General features: G+C 42.6%; 1 protein-coding gene across 5 annotated transcripts in view; it reads right to left on the reverse strand.

Moving 5' to 3' along the window:
* Positions 1-23,291, reverse strand: part of WDR70 (WD repeat domain 70) — a 379,012-nt gene extending 355,721 nt beyond the window's left edge. For 4 of the 5 annotated variants that reach the window (XR_013532332.1, XM_054252289.2, XM_035291652.3 and 1 more), the window contains exons 1-4: positions 23,188-23,291; positions 23,026-23,091; positions 21,054-21,137; positions 3,456-3,576 (exon numbers count right to left, since the gene is read on the reverse strand). Coding sequence is in view for 4 of the 5 variants with exons in the window: in XM_054252289.2 (XP_054108264.1) it covers positions 3,456-3,576; positions 21,054-21,137; positions 23,026-23,091; positions 23,188-23,212 (296 nt within the window). In the remaining variant the exon portion in view is untranslated. Of the gene's footprint in view, positions 1-3,455; positions 3,577-18,047; positions 18,096-21,053; positions 21,142-23,025; positions 23,092-23,187 lie in introns of those variants that run through there. The other variant, XM_054252288.2, reaches the window with a different exon arrangement.
* Between the last annotated feature and the right edge of the window lie 2,744 nt (positions 23,292-26,035).

The raw sequence follows: 26,035 nt of genomic DNA on the forward strand, positions 1-26,035 counted from the left end.
AAAGTGCTTGGATTACAGGCGTGAGCCACCATGCCCGGCCCATTCCTTATTTTTAAATGGCTTTTGCCCTGACGGGAGGACCAGTCATGTACTGGGTGAATAAAACTCAGACAGGAACCTGCCTTCTTAATCAGAGGACAGAAATCAGGATGGAAAATGAGGAGGGGAGACCCCTAAGAGGAAAATGCCACAAAATGAAAAGAGAGAAAATTCTGCCTAAAACTCTACACAACTTTTTGGTTGCATTCTGGAAAACACACGCATTGGGAGATTTCAAGCAGTACAGGTAAGACTAAAAGAACCAATGAGGCCACATGCGGTTGCTCACGTCTGTAATCCCAGCACTTTGGGAGGCCAAGGCGGATGAATCGCATGAGCTCAAGTGTTCAAGACCAGCCTGGGCAACACAGTGAAACCCCATGACTACTAAAATTAGCTGGGCATGGTGGCACGCACCTACAGTCCCACCTACTTGGTGGGGCTGAGGTGACAGAATCACTTGAGCCTGGGAGGTGGAATTTGTAGTGAGCTGAGATGGTGCCACTGCACTCCAGCCTGAGCAACAAAGAAAGACCCTGTCTGAACAAAAAAGGAACTAATCTAGACTTCAACTGTGGTCTACCAAAGAGAAACAGTTTCAAGTTGAGTTTGGCCAACTTACCTGCCGAAAACAAAACAAAAACATCCATAACCTTGAGAGGAACATAACAGGATCCAGAGTCTCTAAAATATATCATTCACAATATCCACAATGCAATCTAAAATTAGTAGATATACAAAAAAAAACATGAAAAGGGGACCTATATTCAATTTTAAAAGTCAATAATGAAGATCAATGCTTAGAAGACCCACACATTAGAATTGACAGACTAGGAATTTAAATCAGTTATTGTTATTATGCTCAAGGCAAAAGAAAATATATTTATAATAAATGAACAGAAAGAAATCTCGGCAGAGAAAAAGAAACTATAAAAAATAACAAAATGGGGCTGGTGCAGTGGCTCATACCTGTAATCCCAGCACTGTGGGAGGCCAAGGTAGGCAGATCATCTGAGGTCAGGAATTCGAGACCAGCCTGGCCAACATAATGAAACTCTGTCTCTACTAAAAATACAAAAATTAGCTGGGTGTGGTGGTGCATGCCTGTAATCCCAGCTATTCGGGAGGTTGAGGCAGGAGAATCACTTGAACGCAGGAGGCAGAGGTTACAGTGAACCGAGATTGTGCCACTGCATTGCAGCCTGGGCAACTAGAGACTCCATCTCAAAAAAAAAAAAAAAAAAAAGTAACAAAATGGAAAGAACAGCCATAAAAAACAATGAGTTCATGTCTTTTGCAGGGACATGGACGAAGCCGGAAGCCATCATCCTCAGCAAACTAACACAGGAATAGAAAACCAAACCCTACATGTTCTCACTTTAAGTGGGAGTTGAACAATGAGAACACATGGACACAGGGAGAGGAACATCACCACTGGGGCCTGTCAGGAGGTGGGAGGCAAGGGAAAGGAGAGCATTACGAGAAATGCCTAATGCGTGCTGGGCTTAAAGCCTAGATGACAGGTTGACAGGTGCAGCAAACCACCATGGCACATGTATACCTAGGTAACAAACCTGCACGTTCTGAACATGTATCCCAGAACTTAAAAAAAAAAAGGAAATATTGAGCATAATGTACACTACATTGGTAATTAAAATTTCAGACTTCACCACCATATAATTCATCCATGTAACCAAAAACCACTATACCCCAAAAGCTATTGAAATAAAAAAGAAAAACTTAAAAAATGGAAATCATAAAACTGAAAAATATATGAAATTGTTTTCTACATTATGTGGATGGACTTAACAGCATCTAGAGATCACAGGTAAATGAGAAGACAGATAAACAGAAATTATCCAATCTAAAAAAACAAGATGGGCCGGGCGTGGTGACTCACGTCTGTAATCCCAGCACATTAAGAGGCCAAGGTGGGTGGTTCACGAGGTCAAGAGATCGAGACCATCCTGGTCAACATGGTGAAACCCTGTCTCTACTAAAAATACAAAAAATTAGCTGGGCATGGTGGCGCGTGCCTGTAATCCCAGCTACTCAGGAGGTTGAGGCAGGAGAATTGCCTGAACCCAGGAGGAGGTTGCGGTGAGCCAAGATGGTGCCATTGCATTCCAGCCTGGGTAACAACAGCGAAACACCATTTAAAAAAAAAAAGCAGAGATGAAAAGACTGAAAAATAAAAACACTAAGAGAATTTCTGTGACTTGTAAAACAAAAATCAAAAGGTTTAAAATATGCATAATTCAAGGCCGGGCGCAGTAACTCGCGCCTATAATCCCAGCACTTTGGGAGGCCAAGGCGGCTGGATCACGAGGTCAAGAGATCCAGACAATCCTGGTCAACAAGGTGAATCCCCGCCTCTACTAAAAATACAAAAATTAGCTGGGCATGGGTGCGCGCCTGTAGTCCCAGCTACTCGGGAGGCTGAGGCAGGAGAACTGGTTGAACCCAGAAGGCGGAGGTTGCGGTAAGCCGAGATCGTGCCATTGCACTCCAGCCTGGGTAACAACAGCGAAACTCCGTCTCAAAAAAAAAAAAAAATGCATAATTCAATACTCAGGAAAGAGAGAGAAAGGGCCAGAAAAATAATTTAAAAGTACCCTAGGCCAGGCGCAGTGGCTCATGCCTGTAATATTAGCACTTTGGAAGGCCAAGGTGGACAGATCATTTAAGGTCAGGAGTTCAAGACCAGCCTGACCAACATGGTAAAACTCTGTCTCTACCAAAATTTCAAAAAAATTAGCTGAGCATGGTAGCCCACACATGTAATCCCAGCTACTTGGGAGACTGAGGCAGAAGAATTACTTGAATCTGAGAAGCGAAAGTTGCAGTGAGCCCACATCATGCCACTGCACTCCAGCCTGGGCAACCTTCTTAAACAAACAAACAAACTAAAAAAAGAGTAACTGGGGGCTGGACCCAGTGGCTCATGCCTGTAATCCCAGCACTTGGAAAGACGAGGCAGAAGGATCATGAGGTCAGGAGTTTGAGACCAGCCTGCACAACATGGTAAAACCCCGTCTCTACTAAAAATACAAAAATTAGCTGGTCGTGGACATCCAGCTACTCAGGAGGCTCCCACCTGTAATCGCAGCACTTTGGGAGGCCAAGGCAGACGGATCACCCAAGGTCAGGAGTTTGAGACCAGCCTGGCCAACATGGTGAAACCTCATCTCTACAGAAAAATCAGCCAGGCATGGTGATGCATGCCTGTAATCCCAGCTACTTGGGAGGCTGAGGCAGGAGAATCGTTTGAATCTAGCAGGTGGAGGTTGCAATAAGCCGAGATCACACCACTACACTCCAGCGGACAAAAGAGCAAGACTCTGTCTCAAAAAAATTTAAAAATTAACACTTAGAAACTGATAGTTTAACAGAAGTCTTTTGTAAAAATCGGGCACCTGGAAGATGATTTGGAGCAATCTCTGATCACATTTAATCCTGAGGATGTTGGTTCAGTATCTTCATTTTGTCTTCTTATTTCTTTCTCTCTGTTCATTTCTTCTTCTTTTTCTCTTGCTTCTGAAAAGAGTAAAAAAAAAAAATTCCAACCATTACAATTCAAAATTTGTTAGAAAGGATAAAAATTAACATAGTCACAAATACATAACTTAAAATGTTCCCAGTAAAAGCAAAAAACTATCAACCATAGCCACCGTGGAAAACAATATGGTGGTTTCTCAAAAAGCTAAACATGGAAATACCATGTGATCCAGTAATTCCACTTCTGGTACACGTCCAAGGAAACTGAAAGCAGGGTCTAAAACAGGTATTTGTATACACACATTCATAACAACATAACTCACAACAACTACAATGTAGAAGCAACCAAAGTATCCATCGAGGGATGAATGCATTAGCAAAAGGTAGTATATCCACACAATGAAATATTACACAGCCTTAAAAAGGAAGGAGATTCTGCAATATGCTACAACTTGAATAAACCTTAAGGACATTATGCTAACTGAGAGAGACCACTCATGAAAAGACAAAAAGACAAATATTATATGATGCCACTTACATGAGATAATCTAGAGCACTCAAAGTCAGAGACAAAAAGTAGAATAGTGGGTACCAGAGGCTGGAGGAACAGGGAATGACAAACAGTTTAATACACAGAGTTTCAGCTTTACAAGCTGAACAGTGCTATAGAGATGGATGGTGGTGATGACTGCACAACACTATGCACTTAAGTATTAAGATGGTATATTTTATGTGTATTTTATCACCATTTTTAAAACTAGAAAAAAAATGTATCAACCTAAATGGCCAATGTGGTAAAGAGAATTGAAAAAAATTACTGCATATCAATATAATATTAACTGCAAACAATAAAAATAGGGATAGAAAACAGAAATCTGAAAAAATATTAACAGATACACTAAGCAAAATTAGCAAAATTAATATATAGAGGGTGACATATTAAAAAATGTATTCAAAGGTAAGATTTTAGGTAATTTACTTTTTAATGTTTTGAAACATAAATTTAGCACTTCTTTTCTGAATTTCCTACACTAGAATTTTGGTCAGAGACTAGCTATCAAAATCATAATAAAATGTATACTACAGACTGTTCTGTCTATAGAGTAGCCATTCTTTTATTCCTTTACTTTCCTAATAAACTTGCTTTCACTTTATTAAAAAAAAAATTCTGGCCGGGCACAGTGGCTCAAGCCTGTAATCCCAGCACTTTGGGAGGCCGAGGTGGGTGGATCACGAGGTCAAGAGATCGAGACCATCCTGGTCAACGAGGTGAAACCCGTCTCTACCAAAAATACAAAAATTAGTTGGGCATGGTGGCGCATGCCTTTAATCCCAGCTACTTGGGAGGGTGAGGCAGGAGAATTGCTTGAACCCAGAAGACGGAGGTTGCAATGAGCCAAGATCGTGCCATTGCACTCCAGTCTGGGTAACAACAGCAAAACTCCATCTCAAAAAAAAAAAAAAAGAGATTGAGACCATCCTGATCAACATGGTGAAACCCCGTCTCTACTAAAAATACAAAAAATTAGCTGGGCATGGTGGTGCACGCCTCTAATCCCACCTACTCAGGAGGCTGAGGCAGGAGAATTGCCTGAACCCAGGGGGCGGAGGTTGCAATGAGCCGAGATCGCACCATTGCACTCCAGCCTGGGTAACAAAAGCGAAACTCCATCTCAAAACATTAATAAATAAATAAAATTCTACATTAAGTTTCTAGAGTTGTTTACTCTGGAAAGACAAAAAATGTTTAAAAATACTAACTTTTGGCCAGGCGCGGGGACTCACTCCTATAATCCTAGCACTTTGGGAGGCCAAAGTGGGCAGATCATCTGCAGTCAGCAGTTCCAAGAGCAGCCTGGCCAACATGATGAAACCCCATGTCTACTAAAAATATAAAAAATTAGCCAGGCATGGTAGCATATGCCTGTAATCCCAGCTGCTTGGGAGGTTGAGGCAGGAGAATCACTTGAACATCGGAGGCGGAGGTTGCAGCGAGCTGAGATCGTGACATTGTACTCCAGCGTGGGCAAAAAGAGCAACAAAAAAAAATTTTTAAGTTTTTTTCCCTCTGATAATCTCACTCTACATTTATGGGGGCACTAGGAAGAAAAGGGATTATATATGAATAGAGTGGTTTTCAACTGCCATCATTCTCAATAACCTAAGACAATCATTAGCAATTTTTTCTTCACTTCATAATGAAATACAATACAACCCAAGTTAAGCTGTAGCAAAGGGTACTTATCAATTGGAATTTTGTATTCTTTAGGGTCTTCAGTTGCTGGGACATGGAGGATAAGGAACAAGGATACCCAGCAAGCATCAACAAGGAACTACATAGTCTTTCATGTCAAATATGGAAGAGAAAACCCTCCAGGAAGAGGTAAGGCAAATATTATGACTCTAGATCATGCTGACTTTTTTGTCTTTTGGGCTGAGGTGGGTTAAGAGTCAACAATTCTGCATTCTGATGCTAAAGACTAGAGAAAATGTTTAAAAAGAATAGTGTCCAGATTTAAGAATGGACCTGCTCACCTCCTAGCTCACCCTGTTTTTTCAGCCAATCCCTCCAGACCTCTAGGGTGGCAGCAGCATTTCTACTCTAGACTCATCTTCTCCCTCGGGTCTTTGAGCCAATTATATTCCTAATCAAGAAAAGATATTGAGGCTGCCTACTCAGCTGTCATTTCCCTCTTTTTTTCTATTATTAATTTTTAATAGGGGGGGGTCTCACTATGTTGCCCAGGCTGGACTTGAACTCCTGGGCTCAAGCAATTAGCCTGCCTCACGGATTACAAATCTGAGCCACCACACCATGCCAGTCCTCCCTCTTTTTCCCTTGGATTTGTTTTTGTTTTGTTTTGAGATGGAATCTAACTCTGTCACCAGACGGGGTGCAGTGGCACAATTTCAACTCACTACAACCTTCGCCTCCTGGGTTCAGGAAATTCTTCTGCCTAAGCCTCCCGAGCAGCTGGGATTATAGGTGCTGGCCACCACACGCAGCTAATTTCTGTATTTTAAATAGAGACAGGGTTTAACCATGTTGGCCAGGCTGGTCTGGAACTCCTGGCCTCAAGAGATCTACCTGCCTCAGCCTCACAAATGTGTGCTAGGATTATAGACATGAGCCACTTTGCCCAGTCTAAAAATTCTTTTAGAAAGTCTACATTTCATATGTCTTAAACATACCTATAGCTTTCAAGAACATAAAAAACAGCCAGGTGCGGTGGCTCACACCTGTAATCCCAGCACTTTGGGAGGCCAAGCCGGGTGGATCACGAGGTCAAGAGATCGAGACCATCCTGGCCAACATGGTGAAACCCCATCTCTACTAAAAATACAAAAATTAGCTGGGCATGGTGGCACATGCCTGTAGTCCCAGCTACTTGGGAGGCTGAGGCAGGAGAATTGCTTGAACCCAGGAGGCGGAGGTTGCAGTGAACCGAGATCGCGCCACTGCACTCCAGCCTGTCACCTGGCAACGGAGTAAGACTCTGTCTCAAAAAAAAAAAAAAAAAAGACCTTAGGAATAACTTCCCATATAATGATGAAAATTACTCATATAAATTATCCCAATGGTATTTTCTATTTACATGCTAAAGCTAAGTAGATCTTTCATAGAGATACTCAATTTAGATTCATGTGTTTAGATAAGAGGTAAAAACTGCAGTCCAAGAATGTAATACTAAATCAGGAAACTTCAACCATAAAAGTCAAAGGAGACCATAGCCTTGAGACAATTTTTCAAAAATTTAAAAATCTAGTAACTTGGCCAGGTGCGGGGGCTCACACCTGTAATCCCAGTACTTTGGGAGGCTGAGGCAGGTGGATCAACTGAAGTCAGGAGTTTGAGACCAGCCTGACCAACATAGAGAAACCCTGTCTCTACTAAAAATACAAAAAATTAGCCAGGCATGGTGGCACATGCCTGTAATCCCAGCTACTCTGGAGGCGGAGGAAGGAGAATCGCTTGAACCTGGGAGACAGAGGTTGCAGTGAGCTGAGATTATGCCATTGCACTCCAGGCTAGGCAACAAGAGCAAAACTCAATCTCAAAAAAAAAACCAAAAAACTAGTAACTCCCCAAGTTCCTCTTAGGTAAATTGTACACATGCTTTACTAAGAAAAACTATAGCAATTAAAAATATTTATTTGGCCAGGCGCGGTGGCTCACGCCTGTAAACCCAGCACTTTGGGAGGCCGAGGCGGGCGGATCACAAGGTCAAGAGATTGAGACCATCCTGGCCATGGTGAAACCCCATCTCTACTAAAAATACAAAAATTAGCTGGCTATAGTGGCACGTGCCTGTGGTCCGAGCTTCTCGGGAGGCTGAGACGGAAGAATCACTTGAACCCAGGCGGAGGTTGCAGTGAGCCGAGATTGTGCCATTGCACTCCAGCCTGGCGACAGAGTAAGAATCCGATTCAAAAACAAAAAATTTATTTTGACCACCTCCCACTTAAAAATAATAATAATATTTATTTATAAAACCATCAGATCTTGAAAAAAAAGAAGAATATTTATAAAGTACTTTGCTGTTTACAAGCTACTATATCCAACATCTTAATCTCTTTAAGAAATTTCCAATATCGGGAGCAAGATGGCCATTTAGGAACAGCTCAGGATTGCAGCTCCCTATGAAAGCGCAGAGGGTGAGTGGACGCGGCATTTCCAGAGGGATCTTTATTGCCCACAGACCAGGAGATTCCCAGGTGGAAGAGCCCAACGGGCCGCCAGCACGGCTGCTTTGGCTGGTGCGGCTGTTTTGCCGGCACCCCAGCACGGTGGTTCTCTGTACAAAATACACTGGTCTGGTTGCCCTTTTAAGCTGGCAACTGGAGCTCCGGGAAGACAGATTCGCCCACTCATCTGATTAAACAGGGGACTGAAACAGGGAGTCAGGCCAGGACATTCCAGGGCAAAAAAGCACCACGAATCTCAGCACCACTGTTTCAGCCGGCGCAGTGGGTCGCCGCATGAGAAACCACACAGATCCCGGCGCCTTTTTAGCAGGCGAATGGAACACTTGGGAGACAGTCAACCGTTCAACTTACAAAAAAAAAGGCTCAGAGGAAGGGAGCCAGGTAATTAGGCTCGACAGGTCCCACCCCCACACACGACAAAAAAAAAAAAAACAGCAATTAGAAATGCTTGGGGTTGAGAGTTTCACACCAAGTGCAGCTGAACCCGGGACAGTCCAGCTCTGCAGGAGGGGCATCCACCATAACCAAGGCACTCCACGCCTACAGAGGTAATCCACCATTGCTGAGGCAGCCTGCCATTCCCAAGGCAACCCACCATAACAGAGAGTCCACCATTACAGAGGCAGGCCACCATTGCCGAGGCAGTTCTAACCACACCCATATAAACAGGACTGCAGGGAAGTTCACACGGCAGAAGGACGGAGCACACAGCAGCTCAGCAAAGCCTCTGCAAGCAGACAATGACTAGGCGGCCTCCTTGCTGGGCAAGGCAGCCCTGAAAAAAAGGCAGCAGTACAACAGAAACTCATAAATAAAGCCCTAACTCCCCAGGACAGAGCACCTGTGGGAAAAAAAGAGGGTTTCTGAGTTCTGCTGCAGCAGACTTAAATGCACCTGTCTAGCAGCTCTGAATGAACAACAGAGCTCACAGCTCAGCATTTGAGCTAAAGGACAGACTGTCTCCTCAAGCAGCTCCCTCACCCCCGTATATCAAAAGAGTCACCTCACAAAGAACTGATCAGACTGACATTTGGCGGGCATCATTCTGGGACAAAGATAGCAGAAGAAGAAACTGGTAGCAACCCTTACTGTTCTGCAGCTGCTGCAGGTAATCCCCAGGCTAGCAGGGCCTGGAGTGGACCTCAGCAGTCCTAAAGCAGAGGGGCCAGACTGTTAGAAGGAAAACTAAGAAACAGAAATAATTTCATCATCAATCTAGACGTCCACTCAGAGACCCAATCTGAAAATCAGCAACTACAAAGACGACAGATGGATACATCCACAAAGATAGGAAGAAACCACTGCAAAAGGAGGAAAACACCCAAAACCAGAACACCTCTCCTCCTACAAGGGATCACAACTCCTCACCAGCAAGGTAACAAGGCTGGAAGGAGAATCAGTATGATGAAATGACAGAATCAGACTTCAGAAGGTGCGTAATGAGAAACTTCTGTGAGCTAAAAGAACATGTTCTAAATCAATGCAAAGAAACTAAGAACCTTGAAAAAAGATTTGACAAAATGATAACAAGAATGGACAACTTAGAGAGGAATACAAGTGAATTGATGGAGCCGAAAAACACAACACGAGAACTTTGCAAAGCATGCACAAGTTTCAACAGCCGAATTGACCAAGCAGATAAAAGAATATCAGAGGTTGAAGATCAACTCAATGAAATAAAACGAGAAACCAAGATTAGAGAAAAAAGCACAAAAAGGAATGAACAACAAAGTCTCCAAAAAATATGGGACTATGTGAAGAGACCTAATCTACGTTTGATAGGTGTGCCTGAATGTGACAAAGAGAATGAATCCAAGCTTGAAAATACTCTTCAGGATATTATCCAGGAAAACTTCCCCAACCTAGCAAGGCAGGCCAATATTCAAGTCCAGGAAATAGAGAGAACACCACAAAGATATTCCGCAAGAAGAGCAACCCCAAAGCACATAATCGTCAGATTCACCAGGGTTGAAATGAAAGAGAAAATGCTAAGAGCAGCCAGAGAGAAAGATCGGGATACCCACAAAGGGAAGCCCATCAGACTCACAGCAGATCTCTCAGCAGAAACCGTACAAGCCAGAAGAGAGTGGGGGCCAATATTCAACATCCATAAAGAAAAGAACTTTCAACCCAGAATTTCATATCCAGCCAAACTAAGCTTCATAAGTGAAGCAAAAATAAAATCCTTTGTGAGCAAGCAAGTACTCAGAGATTTTGTCACCACCAGACCTCCTTTACAAGAGCTTCTGAAAGAGGCACTACACTTAGAAAGGAACAACCGGTACCAGCCACTCCAAAAACATACCAAACGGTAAAGAGCATAAACAAAATGAAGAATCTGCATCAACTAACAGGCAAAACAGTCAGCTAGCATCAAAATGGCAGTATCAAATTCACACATAACAATATTAACCCTAAATGTAAATTGGCTAAATGCCACAATAAAAAGACACAGACTGGCAAATTGGATAAAAAGCCAAAGCCCATTGCAGTGCTGTACCCAGAAAACCCATCTCACATGCAAGTATACACAAAGGCTCAAAATAAAGGTATGAAAGAAGATTTACCAAGCAAATGGAGAGCAAAAAAAAGCAGGGGTTGCAATTCTCATCTCTGATAAAATAGACTTTAAAGCAACAAAGAGCAAAAGAGACAAAGGATATTACGTAACGGTAAAAGGATGGATACAACAAGAAAAGGTAACGATACTAAATATATACAGACCCAATGCAGGAGCACCCAGATACATAAGGCAAGTTCTTAATGACTTACAAAGAGACTTAGACTCCCACACAATAATAGTGGGAGACTTTAACACTCCACTGTTAACATTAGATCAACCAGACAGAAAATTAACAAGGATATTCAGGACTTGAACTCAGACCTGGAACAAGCAAACCTGATAGACATTTACAGAACTCTCCACCCCAAATCCACAGAATATACATTCTTCTCAGCACCACATCACACCTACTCTAAAATAGTCCACATACTTGGAAGTAAATCACTCCTCAGCAAATGCAAAACAACTGAAATCATAACAAACAGTCTCTCAGACCACAGTGCAATCAAGTTAGAACTCAGAATTCAGAAACTAACTCAGAACCGCACAGTTTCATGGAAACTGAGCACTTGGCTCTTCAATGTTGACTGGATAAACATTGAAATGAAGACAGAAATAAAGTGTTCTTCGAAACCAACGAGAACGAAGACACAACATACCAGAATCTCTGGGACACATTTAAAGCAGTCTCTAGAGGAAAATATATAGCAATAAGTGCTCACATGAGAAGAAAGAAGAGAAACAAAATTGACACCCTATCATTAAAATTGAAAGAGCTAGAGGAGCAAGATCAAAAAAACTCAAAACCTAGCAGAAGACAAGAGAAATAACTAAGATCAGAGCAGAACTGAAGGAGATAGAGACACAAAAAACCCTTCAAAAAATCATTAAATCCAAGAGCTGGATTTTTGAAAAGCTCAACAAAATACACAGACTACTAGCCAGATTAATAAAAAAGAAAAGAGAATAACCAAGCAGATGCAATAAAAAACGATAAAGGGGAAATCACCACAGATTCCACAGAAATTCAAACCATCATCAGAGAATATTACAAACAACTCTATATACATAAACTAGTAAGCCTGGAAGAAATGAATAAATTCCTGGACACTTGCCTCCTCCCAAGCCTAAACCAGAAAGAAATCAAAACCCTGAATAGACCAATAAAAAGAGCTGAAGTTGAGGCATCAATTAAAAGCCTACCACTCAAAAATAGCCCAGGTCCAGATGGGTTCACAGCCGAATTCTACCAGAACACACAAAGAGGAACTGTTACCATTCCTTCTGAAACTATTCCAAATAATCCAAAAAGAGGGAATCCTTCCCAAATTATTTTATGACACCAACATCATCCTGACACCAAAACCCGGCAGAGACTCAACAAAAAGAGAAAACTTCAGGCCAATATCCATGATGAACATAGATGCGAAAATCTTCAATAAAATACTGGCAAACAGACTGCAACAGCACATCAAAAAGCTTATCCACAATGATCAAGTAGGATTCATCCCGGGGATGCAAGACTGGTTCAACATACGCAAGTCTATAAACATAATTCACCACATAAACAGAACCGAAGACAAAAACCACATAATTATCTCAATTGATGCAGAGAAGGCCTTTGACAAAATTCAACAGCCCTTTATGCTAAAAACCCTCAATAAACTACGTATTGATGGAACGTATCTCAAAATAATAAAAGCTATTTATGACAAACCAACAGCCAATATCATACTGAATGGGCAAAAACTGGAAGCATTCCCTTTGAAATCTGGCACTAGACAACGATGCCCTCTCTCACCACTCCTATTCAATATAGTACTGGAAGTTCTAGCCAGAGCAATCAAGCAAGAAAAAGAAATAAAGGGTATTCAAATAGGAAAGGAGAAAGCCAAATTGTCTCTATTTGCAGACAACATGATAGTATATCTAAAAGACCCCATCATCTCAGCCCAAAATCTCCTGAAACTGATAAGCAACTTCAGCAAAGTCTCAGGATACAAAATCAATGTGCAAAAATCACAAGCATTCCTGTACACCAATAACAGACTTAAAGAGAGCCAAATCAAGAACAAACTGCCATTCACAATTGCTACAAAGAGAATAAAATACTTAGGAATACTACTAACAAGGATGGTAAAGGACCTCTTCAAGAAGAACTACAAACCATTGCTCAACGAAATAAGAGAGGACACAAACAGATGGAGAAACATCCCATGTTCATGGTTAGGAAGAATCAATATTGTGAAAATGGCCATACTGCCCAAAGTAATTTACAGATTCAATGCTATCCCCATCAAGCTACCAATGACCTTCTTCACAGAACTGGAAAAAAACCACCTTAAACTTCATATGGAACCAAAAGAGAACCCATATAGTCAAGTCAATTCTAAGCAAAAAGAACACAGTGGGAGGCATCACACTACCGGACTTCAAACTATACTACAAGGCTACAATAATCAAAACAGCATGGTACTGGTACCAAAACAGAGATATAGACCAATGGAACGGAACAGAGGCCTCGGAGGCAACAAAACATACCTTAACCATCCGATCTTTGACAAACCTGATAAAAACAAGCAATGGGGAAAGGATTCCCTGTTTAATAAATGGTGTTGGAAAAACTGGCTAGCCATGTGCAGAAAGCAGAAAATGGACCCCTTCCTGACACCTTACACTAAAATTAACTCCAGATTGATTAAAGACTTAAACATAAGACCTAACACCATAAAAACCCTAGAAGAAAATCTAGGCAAAACCATTCAGGACATAGGAGTAGGCAAGGACTTCATGACCAAAACACCAAAAGTATTGGCAACAAAAGCCAAAATAGACAAATGGGACCTAATCAAACTCCACAGCTTCTGCACGGCAAAAGAAACAGTCATTAGAGTGAATCAGCAACCAATAGAATGGGAAAACATTTTTGCAGTTTACCCATCTGACAAAGGGCTGATATCCAGAATTTACAAAGAACTAAAACAGATTTACAAGAAAAAAACGAACAAGCCCATTCAAAAGAGGGCAAAGGATATGAACAGACACTTTTCAACAAACATATGAATAAATGCTCATCATCACTGTCCAGAATTTACAAAGAACTAAAACAGAGTTACAAGAAAAAAACGAACAAGCCCATTCAAAAGTGGGCAAAGGATATGAACAGACACTTTTCAACAAACATATGAATAAATGCTCATCATCACTGGTCATCAGAGAAATGCAAATCAAAACTACATTGAGATACCATCTCACGCCAGTTAAAATGGGGATCATTAAAAAAATCTGGAGACGGCAGATGCTGGAGAGGATGTGGAGAAATAGGAACACTTTTACACTGCTGGTGGGAGCGTAAATTAGTTCAATCATTTTCAAAGACAGTGTGGTGATTCCTCAAGGACCTAGAAATAGAAATTCCATTTGACCCAGCAATCCCATTACTGGGTATATATCCAAAGGACTATAAATCGTTCTACTATAAGGACACATGCACACGAATGTTCATTGCAGCACTGTTTACAATAGCAAAGACCTGGAACCAACCCAAATGTCCATCGATGATAGACTAGACAGGGAAAATGTGGCACATATACACCATGGAATATTATGCAGCAATCAAAAACGATGAGTTCGTGTCCTTTGTAGGGACATGGATGAACCTGGAGACCATCCTTCTCAGCAAACTGACACAAGAACAGAAAATGAAATACCACATGTTCTCACTCATAGGCGGGTACTGAACAATGAGAACACATGGACACAGGGAGGGGAGCACTACACACTGGGGTCTGTTGGGGAGAATAGGGGAGGGACAACGGGGAGTGGGGAGTTGGGAAGAGATAGCATGGGGAGAAATGCCAGATATAGGTGAAGGGGAGGAAGGCAGCAAATCATGTTGCCACGTGTGTACGTATGCAACTATCTTGCATGTTCTTCACATGTACCCCAAAACCTAAAATGCAATTAAAAAAAGAGTAAAAAAAAATTTCCAAGGTAGATACACAAATAACAGGGATATGAAAAATTATAGGAATTAAAAATAGTATTTATAAAGTACTTTGCTGTTTAAAAGCTACCACATCCAACATCTTAATCTCTTCAAGAAACTTCCAAGGTAGATAAATACACAACAGGGATATGAAGGATCAGAAATTTGAAAACCCATCCAGTGTTACTCACCTAGTAGATTGTGGGGCTAGCTTCAAACCCAAGTCCCCCAATTCAAAATCCCAAGCTCTTTCCAACAGATTGTACCCTTTTATTTTTCTTTGAGAAGGAGTTTCACTCTTATAGCCCAGACTAGAATGCAATGGTGTGATCTAGGCTCACTGCAACCTCCACCTTCCAGCTTCAAGCGATTCGCCTGCCTCATCCTCCCAAGTAGCTGGGACTATATGTACCTGCCACCATACCCAGCTAAGTTTTGTATTTTTAGTAGAGACGGGGTTTCATCACATTGGCCAGGCTAGTCTCGAACTCGTGATTTCAGGTGATCTGCCCAACTTGGGATCCCAAAGTGCTGGGACTACAGGCATGAGCTACCGCACCCAGCCCAGATTGTGCCATTTTAAAACATTCTCCAAAGCAGCAAGATTTCATTTTTTAACAAGACAGTATTACAGGTCTAATCTCCTCAAAGTATTACTCAGAACCTATTTTATAAGGCACAGTGTTGATACTATAAAACTTACATACCCATATATATATACATGTACTATATACTCACAAAAATTGAAAAAAAAAAAAACTAAAAATAAAAACCTTTACTTTGGGAGGTCATGGCAGGCAGATCACTTGAGATCAAGAGTTCAAGACCAGCCTTGCCAACATGCTGAAACCCTGTCTCTACTAAAAATATAATAAGTAGTCAGGCAATGGTAATATGTGCCTGTAATCCCAGCTACTGGGGAGGCTGAGGTAGGAGAATTGCTTGAACCCAGGAGGAGGTTGCAGTGAGCCAAGATTGTGCCATTGCACTCCAGCCTGGGTGACGCCTCCATCTCAAAAAAATAAACAAGCAAATAAAAACAAAAAGGTTACATAGACAAATTAGACAATCCTTATTCAAAGCATGTTGTATTACATGCTTAAAACAGTAAATACAAGGTACCTATACTATGATAGTATAAACATTCACTAAATTGTTTAAAACATTTATAGATGCCACAGATAGCATGTCTTTGTGTATCATTTGAGGATATTAAAGTTGTTTCTTGATGTGATGATACTGTGGTATAATGTGAAATGTATTTGGTCTTGTTGTTTCAGGTTCCTGCCACAGAGCTTCTAAAACCCTTGAAATTTCCTGAGTGATAGGAGCTGTCTTTTGTTATTCACTAGAAACCCCTTTGGATCCCACCTGAGTTTATGCTATTGAGGTGATTTAGTGTGGGACCCCTAGGCCTCAGGATAGGACTGCTGCACACCAAAAAGACTGACTGGTTAGATAATTGGAACTTTCATTCCCACCCACCAATCTCTGGGGAAGCTAGAAATTAAGCTCTATAGAAACTTTTTTTTTTTGAGACAGGGTCTTGCTTTGTTATTCAAATTAGAATACAGTGGCATCATCACAGCTCAGTGCAGCCTCAACTTCTGGGCTCAAGTGATCCTCTCACCTCAGCCTCCCAAGAAGCTGGGACTATAGGTGTGCACCCCCATGCCCAGCTAATTTTATTTTTAATTTTTTGTATGAAAGGGACCTCACTATGTTAGCCCAGGTTGGTCTCAAACTCCTGGGTTCAAGTGATCCTCTGACCTTGGCCCCCCAAAGTGCTGGGATTTTTTTTTTTTTGAGACGGAGTTTCTCTCGTTACCCAGACTGGAGTGCAATGGCGCGATCTCGTCTCACTGCAACCTCCGCCTCCTGGGTTCAGGCAATTCTCCTGCCTCAGCCTCCTGAGTAGCTGGGATTATAGGCATGCACCACCATGCCCAGCTAATTTTTGTATTTTTAGTAGAGACGGGGTTTCACCATGTTGACCAGGATGGTCTCGATCTCTTGACCTCGTGATCCACCCGCCTCGGCCTCCCAAAGTGCTGGTATTACAGGCGTGAGCCACCGCGCCCAGCCTAGTGCTGGGATTATAGGTGTGAGCCACTGAACCCAGCCTGGACACTCTTAAACCACTAGATATGATTAGCTTCAGGGTAGCTGAACACAAAGGGATGGCTGGGGAGTTGATGCACCCAGAGAGGACACAGAAGCTCTGCACCTCTCCCATCCCATAACCTGCCCAGTGCATTACTTCACCTGCATGTTCATCTGTATCTTTATAATAACCTGTTAAACTTAAGTTGTTTCCCTGTGAGCTGTCCTAGCTAATTATCAAACAAGGGTGAGGGGTCATGGGAACTCTGATTTAAAACAAGTAGATTAAAAGCACTGGTCACACCACGAGCGGTGGCTCACCCCTATAATCCCAGCACTTTGGGACCCAAAAGCAGGCAGATCAGAAGGTCAGGAGTTCAAGACCAGCCTGATGAACATGGTGAAACCCCACCTCTACTAAAAATACAAAAATTAGCTGGGTATGGCGGCACGTGCCTGTAATCCCAGCTACTCAGGAGGCTGAGGCAGGAGAGAATCACTTGAACCCAGGAACCGGAGGTTTCGGTGAGCTGAGATGGGTCTCCAGCCTGGGTGACAGAGAGAGACTTCATCTCAAAAAAAAAAAAAAAAAAAAAGCGCTAGTCATAACCTGTGACTCTTGTATTGTGGTATTGTGGTAGTGTCCAGGCAGACAGTGTCAGAATTAAAGTGAGTTATCAGACACCCAGTTGGAGAACTGCTTGATGTGTGGGAGAAAACTCTTACACATCTAGTACTGGCCCATACCTGTAACCCTAGTACTTGAGGAGGCCAAGGCAGGTGGATTGCTTGAACCCAGGAGTTCAAGATTGGCCCTGGACAACATGGTGAAATCTGTCTCAACTGAAAATACAAAAAAATTGCGGGTGTGGTAGCACCAACCTATAGTCCCAGGTACTCGGGAGGCTGAGTTAGGAGAATTACCTGAGCCAGGAAAGTTGAGTGTGCAGTGAGCCAAGATCATGCCACTGCAAACCAGCCTGAGCAACAGGAGTGAGACTCTATCTCAAAAAAAAAAAAAAAAAAAAAGGTAATAAAGTACTCAGAGGAATATAAGAGGGTAGGACACAGTTGGGTATTTCCTATCTCTTATGGTTATCTGGGTTAGGCTTTTTTTTAAAACAATTCTTATTATTTTAAGATACATACAAAAATATTTATGAGTAAAACGATGTCCAGGATTTGCTTCAAAATCATCTGAAAGAGAGGAAATAGACAGAAGTAACACTAGCCATGAACTGTTACACTAGTTAAATCTGAGTGACAGGTATGTGGTAGTTCATGACTATACTTTTGTGTTTGAAATTTCACATAATAATGTAGGGGTTTTTTTTCAAAAAATAGTATACGTAGATAGCTTTCTTTTCGCCACAAAAAGAGTTTTCTCCCAAAGATTGAAAATATTTTTTGCAGGCTCACTGCCAAATACTGGGTTCAAGCAATTAACCAGCTTCATCCTCCCTGATAGCTAGAACCATGCCTGGCTAATTTTCTATTTTTAGTAGAGACTGGTTTTCACCATGTTGGCCAGGCTGGTCTCAAACTCCTGACCTTAGGTGATTTGCCCGTTTCAGCCTACCAAAGTGCTGGGATTACAGGCATGAGCCACTGCATCCAGCCCAATTTATCATTTTAAAACCAACAATGGGCTGGGTATGCTGGCTGATGCCTGTAATCCCAGCACTTTGGGAGGCTGAGGCAGGAGGATCAGGAGGTCAAGAGACTAAAACCATCCTTTCCAACATGGTAAAACCCCATCTCTACTAAAAATACAAAAATTAGCTGGGCATGGTGGCACGTGCGTGTAGTCCTAGCTATTTGGGAGGCTGAGGCAGGAAAATCACTTGAACCTGGGAGTCGGAGGTTGCAGTGAGCCAAGATTATGCCTGCATGCCAGCCTGAAGTGAGAGATTCCATCTCAAAAAGAAAAAAAATCCCGGCCAGGCGCGGTGGCTCAAGCCTGTAATCCCAGCACTTTGGGAGGCCGAGGCGGGTGGATCACGAGGTCAAGAGATCGAGACCATTCTGGTCAACATGGTGAAACCCCGTCTCTACTAAAAATACAAAAAATTAGCTGGGCATGGTGGCATGTGCCTGTAATCCCAGCTACTCAGGAGGCTGAGGCAGGAGAATTTGCCTGAACCCAGGAGGCGGAGGTTGCGGTGAGCCGACATCGCGCCATTGCACTCCAGCCTGGGTAACAAGAGCGAAACTCCATCTCAAAAAAAAAAAAAAAAAATCCAACAATGATAAGTAGCATAACAACATTCTTTTTTTTTTTTTTCCACTCTTGTCCCCCAGGCTGGAGTGCAATGGCAGGATCTTGGCTCACTGCAACCTCCGCCTCCCAGATTCAAGCAATTCTCCTGCCTCACTCTCAAGAAGAGCTGGAATTACAGGTACCGACCACCATGCCTGGCTAATTATTGTATTTTTAGTAAAGATGGCGTTTCACCATGTTGGCCACACTCATCTCAAACTTCTGACCTCAAGTGATCTGCCCACCTCGGCCTCCCAAAGTGCAGGGATTACAGGCGTGAGCCTCAGTAACTGGTCAACATTCTTTTCTATTTTTTTTTTGAGACAGTCTTGCTATGTTACCGAGACTGGAGTGCAATGACACAACCATGGCTCACGGCAACCTCCACCTCCCAGGCTCAAGTAATTCTTGTGCCTCAGCCTCCCAAAGAGCTAGGATTATAGGTGCCTATCACGCCCAACTAATTTTTGTACTTTTAGTAGAGACAGGTTTCACCATGTTGGTCTAGCAGGTCTCAAACTCCTGGCCTCAAGAGATCCGCCTGCCTTAGCCTCCCAAAGTGCTGGGATTAACACGAATGAGCCACTGCACCCAGCCAAAAACATTCATTTAAATTAAAATTTTCCAGGAGTCCTGTCTGATTCCTGGCCCATTCTGCACTATCAAGTTACATCTATCCCTTCTCTAGTGTAAGAACGATCTGAATTGGATCCAAAGAGAGCAGAAGAGTCAGCCTCCTCCAAAGACCCTGAGGTGGTATCTAGAATGGCCAACCATCTAGCATCAAACCAGTATGGAAATTAGGCCTTCATTAAACGTCTTATACAAGGATTGAACAGCAGCAGCCACATCCACTGTATGTCTCCATTTTCTCTATGGTCTGGGTTGACAGTTAACGGTGTTTACAGCTCTGAGACCCACCTCTGGCCCAGCCTTCCAAATATTGGTTCTGCTATAAATACTAAAGAAAAAAATGAGAGTCTCAGAGAACGGGGAGGAGAGATAAAGAAACTGCTTTTCTGATTTCTATAAATTAACTGAGAATCCTTGTTTGTTTATAGAACACACTTTTAAAAGATCTTAGGCCGGGCGTGGTGGCTCACCCCTATAATCCTAGCACTTTCAGAGGAGGCCAAGGCGATTCCTCCAAGGCGGAACTCCTGAGGTCAGGAGTTCAAGACCAGCCTGGCTAAAACAGTAAAAGCGAGTCTCTACTAAAAATTTACAAAAATTAGGTGGGCATGGTGGTACACACCTGTGATCCCAGGTACTCAGGAGGCCGAGGCAGGACAACTGCTTGAACCTGGAGGCAGAGGTTTCAGTGAGCCGAGATGGCACCACTGCACTCCAGCCTAGGCAACAGAGCAAGACTCAGTCTCAAAAATACAATAAAATAGGCCGGGCATAGTGGCTCATGCCTGTAATCCCAACACTTTGGGAAGCTGAGGCAGGTGGATCATGAGGTCGGGAGTTCAACACCAGTCTGGCCAATAAGGTGAAACCACATCTCTACCAAAAAATATAAAAATAAACCAGGTGTGGTAGTGTATACCTGTAGTCCCAGCTACTCTGGAGGCTGAGAAACTTGAACCTGGGAGGTGGAGGTTGCACCACTGCACTCCAGCCTGGGTGGCAGAGCAAGACTCCGTGTCAAAAAATAAAATAAAAAAATGAAAATTTCACTACTGAGATCTTCCTATCCTATTTAGATACAACTTTTAACATGTTTAAAAATAAAATTTAAAAAAGCCTTCAAGTTCTGCTTCCAAAGGAAAAAGCACATATGGTCTTTTAACAATTTTGAAAACTTTTTTGTCTTGTTAACTGTCAATATACTTGCATAAGGTATATGTAATAATTAAACCAACAAAAGGACAAATATCTGAACTTCTTACCCAATGTTTTCCGACTTCTTTCCACAGCTGTTCTTCGAGTTTGTTCAAACATTGCTTCCAAGTCAAATGTGCGAGCTTTTTTACCTAAAACATGAACAAATGGCAGACTGTGATTGTCTTGCAATAAGTTGGTCAAATTTTAGATGATCGACAACCACTTAGTTTGTCTAGTTTATAGCAATATAACCATGAAATATCATGGAAGAAGGTGTTTGAGTCACAGATAACTTTTGATAACAATCTCTTCCTTAAGCACTATTAACCAGCCAACTTTCCCATCCTCCTCTAATTTATCTAGATCCCTACCCTATGAAACAACATCACTAATATGGAAGGCAGAATGAAGAATGTCTTGAAGTTAATCCCTTTGCAGATATAATTAAGGTTATGGACTTTTAAATAGGGCAGCTATCCTAGTTGGCCCTTAAAGGCGAAGATGCAGAACAGCTATAGCAGAAGTCAGAGAGCTCCAATGTTTGAGAAGGTTTTGAGACACTGTAGTTGGCTTGAAGATGAAAGGAGGAACATGAGAAATAATGCAGGTACATTAAGGAGCTAAGAGAGAAACAGAGATATCAGCCCTATAGCAAGAAACTGTATGAGTATGAAAACATTCTCCTCTTCTCCCACTGTCAAAACTCTTAAAATTTTCCCCTATTTGTCACAAACATCTGGACACCTTTCTCACTTCTGAGTAAAGGAATGAGGTACTAAAATGAAGGATTTAGGCAGGGTGGGGTAGCTCATGCCTGTAATCACTGAGAGGCGTAGGTGGGCGGATCCCTTGAGCTCAGAAAATCAATCAGCCTGGGCAACATGGTAAAACCCCTACTCTATCAAAAATATAAAAATTAGCCAGGTGTGGTGGTGCACATCTGTGGTCCCAGCTACTCAGGAGACTGAGGTAGGAGGATGGCTTGAGCCTGGGAGGCAGAGGCTGCAGTGAGTCAAGATCACACCACTACACTCCAGCCTGGGTGACACGGCGAGGCTCCATCTCAAAAAATTTTGAAAAAAAAAAAAAAAGAATGAAAAATTTACAGAACAAGTATGTGTGAACACAACCCAAGGTGAAAAATGTGTAAGTCTACTGTTTAATTATTATCATAGCATTAATACACTCTGGTCAAAAGAGGACAAGAATACCTCAAGAAAAGATTCAGGAAAGTTACAATCCCAATGTTTGGATGAACAACTGTTATAATTTTAAAATGCAAAATAAAGAAAAAACATTTTTTCAAGCCAGTAAAGTTTTGTTTTCATTTTTTAAACAATTTTCTTTTTATTTTTTTGTTTTTTATTTTATTTATTTTATTTTATTTTTATTTTTATAAAGACGGGGTTTCACCATGTTGGTCAGGCTGATCTTGAATTCCCGACCTCAGGTGATCCTCCCCCCTTGGCCTCCAAATTGCTTGGATTACAGGCGTGAGCCACCACGCCCGGCCTTAATTTTCTTTTTAAATAATAATACCTACTCTGTGTTGGCAGGGATATGGGAAAAATGGCATTGTTAAATTCTGTTAACTTTGATATAAACTGAAACAACTTTTGTGATGGATATTACAGAAATAAGCATCAAGAAGCTTTAAAAGGCATATACCCAATTTTTCAGTTTTTTTAATATTTATATTTCTGAATAGTCTCTCTTTTAGAAATTCACCCTACAGAAATTTTAAAAGATCCTTGTATCATACAAAGGTTATTTACAAAAATGTTCATTTTGGCATTACTGGTAAGTTAAAATTAGAAATATCATTTCTCTTCCTCTCTCTCAAGGACTCTCAAACTCACTTGAGTTGGTTCCAACGGATACGCAGATTAAAATACAAACAGAAGAGTGTCGACAAACTACAAGGTAGGTACCTGAGCTTCAGTAATTCCGAATTGACAGCTCGACCTTCCCTCCCAGTCTGCGGCTATTCAAACCTCTGCAAAAGGAAAAGGGGCTCTGCCTAGGGTAGTCACTCACCGAACCCCGTGAAGCCCATCGTGACCGCAAGCTGCGGGTCCGGTCCCGACGTGTCTGAGCCTGTCACTGGGGCAAGAGGAGAACAGAGGAGGCCTAGTTAGTGCGGCGCCCGGGCTCCCCCGACACGGCCCACCCTGCCCGGACTCGCCTCACGGAACCCACCTTCGCTGGGCCCTGAGCGCTCCATGGCTGGCCGCACACCGCAGAACAAGCCACAACAGCAACCCAGACAACTGCAGAATTTGCCACTAACGCGCGGAAAATCCGGGAGGAAGTGCCGCCCTCAAACTACAGCGGCGCAGCCGACGCCAAGAGCGGCACCTTCCGCAGAGGGACTGCGGCTTCCTGCGCGGCGCTGCCCTACCGGACTGGCGGGAAAGCGCAGCGCAACTCAAGACTCAAGACCACTGAAGAGCAAAAGTATCTGGAGTGTCTGTAACACCCTTTACTTTTTTTCTTCTTTTTTAGAGACAGTCTCTACCATACAGGCTACAGTGCAGTGGCCCGATCTCAACTCACTGCAACCTCCGCCTCCCGGGTTCTCCGCCTCCCGGTTTCAAGCGAGTATCTGGGATTACAGGCGCCCAACGCCTAATTTTTGTTTTGGTTTTTTGGGGTTTTATTGTATGTGTGGGCTGGGCGGGGAGTTTGAGACAGAGTGTAGCTCTGTCACCCAGGCAGGAGTGCAATGACGCGATCTTGGCTCACTGCAACCTCCGCCTCCGCCGTTCAAGCTATTCTTCTGTCTCAGCCTCCCAAGTAGCTGGGATTACAGGCCTCCACCAACACGACCGGCTTTTTTTTTTTTTTTTTTTAGTAGAGGTGAAGTTTCACCATGTTGGCCAGGCTGGTTTCGAACTCCTGACCTCAAGTGATCCGCTTGCCTCGACCTCCCGAAATGCTGGGATTGCAGACGGTGATCTTGGCAGGATCACCCTGGCCTCCCAAAATGCTGGGATTACAGACCTGAGCCACTCTGCCCTGCCTAGAGACAGGGTTTCCTCATGTTGCCCAGGCTGGTCTTGAACTCCTGATCTCAAGTGATCCATTGGCCTAGGCCTCCCTAAGTGCTGAGATTACAGGCACGAGCCACTGCACCTGGCCTATGAATGAATATCTTGGCCAGCCCAGTGGCTCACACCTGTAATTCCAGCACTTTGAAAGGACGAGGCAGCTGGATCACAAAGTCAGGAGTTCGAGACCAGCCTGGCCAATATGGTGAAACTCCATCTCTATGAAAACTACAAAAATTAACCAGGTGTGGTGGTGAGCACCTGTAATCCCAGCTACTTGTGAGGCTGAGGCAGGAGAATCGCTTGAACCGGGGAGGTGGAGGTTGCGGTGAGCCCAGATTGTGCCACTGAACTCCAGCCTGGGCAACAGAGCAAGACTCCGTCTCAAAAAAAAAAAAAAATATATATATATATATATATATATATATATATATATATATGTATGTATACCTTGTACCATCTTTTTTTTTTTTTTTTTTTTTTTTGAGACGGAGTTTCGCTGTTGTTACCCAGACTGGAGTGCAATGGCATGATCTCAGCTCACCACAACCTCCGCCTCCCGGGTTCAAGCGATTCTCCTGCCTCAGCCTCCTGAGTAGCTGGGACTACAGGCATGCACCACCATGCCCAGCTAATTATTTTATTTTTGTTGACCAGGATGGTCTCTATCTCTTGACCTTGTGATCCACCCGCCTCAGCCTCCCAAAGTGCTGGGATAACAGGCGTGAGCCACTGCACTCGGCCCTTTTTTTTTTTTATTGTAGTTTTACTGGAGACAGGAATTCTTCATGTTGGTCAGGCTGGTCTCGAATTCCTGACCTCAGGTGATTCGCTTTCCTCAGCCTCCCAAAGTGCTGGGATTACATGCATGAGGCACCATGCCCCACCAAATTCTTATAATTATATGTTGCCTTAGCATCTATTTTGGATATAAGTAGGACTTCCTCATATCAGAAGCAGAGTTCAGTCACCCTTGACACAGTTTCCAGTTCTACACCTCCTCCCGGTTCCTCAGTGTGGTTAATCCAGGTGTCTGCTGTATACAACTTCCTCCTGGTGCCCACCTCCCCAAGGCATAACTACATATAGCCTACTTTACCAGCCCTGCTGACCCTGACATCCTACATGGACTATGCAGATATGCCACAGTGACTACCTCAGTCACAGCATGACTTCCCAGAACAGGGTTGTCTAATCTTTTAGTTTCCCTGGTCCACACTGGAAGAAGAATTGTCTTAGGCAATACATAAAATACACTAACAACAGCTGAGAGCTAAAAAAAAAAAAAAAAAATCACAAAACAAATCTTATAATATTTTAATAAAGTTTATGAATTTGTGTTGGGCCACATTCAAAGCCATTCTGGGCCACATGTGGCCCATGGGCCGCAGGTGGGACAAGCTTGTCCTCAAACGTGTGCTTGCTTGCTTTAAACCCACCAATTAAATTGTGGCAGTTCCTCTTGGGAAATCTATGTGGATAACACCCTGAACACAGTGAAGACATTGGCCCATGAGTCCCTCTTTCTCTTTCCCTGACTTCATTCCTTGACCTCCAGGTGTGCCAGATGCCCCCCAGGACCTGTAAGTAATAAAATTTTTACTTCAATCTATGTTTCTCCTAATCATTGAAGGAGCATGCTCTATCTTAAAATTCCTAAATTAAAACAGTGCCTTGATATATGTTGTAGTAGTCATTGTATTCTTCAGTTACTCAGTGTAAACAAAATCGGTTTCCCTTAAGAATATCCTTAATAAAGCCATATACAGTATTCATTTCACTAAATCCTGACCCTTAATTATACATCTTTTTAACACTCAATATGATGAAATGAGAAGTAGTCATAAAGTTCATTTAAAAAAATTTCTTACAGATGGGTGTCTCACTATGTTACTCAGACTGGGGTGCAGTGGCTATTTACAAGTTCATTCATAGGCCAGGCATGGTGGCTTACGCCTGTAATCCAAGCACTTTGGAGGCCAAGGCAGGCAGATCAC

Source organism: Callithrix jacchus, chromosome 2 (assembly GCF_049354715.1).
Source record: "Callithrix jacchus isolate 240 chromosome 2, calJac240_pri, whole genome shotgun sequence".
Classification (NCBI taxonomy): domain Eukaryota; kingdom Metazoa; phylum Chordata; class Mammalia; order Primates; family Cebidae; genus Callithrix; species Callithrix jacchus.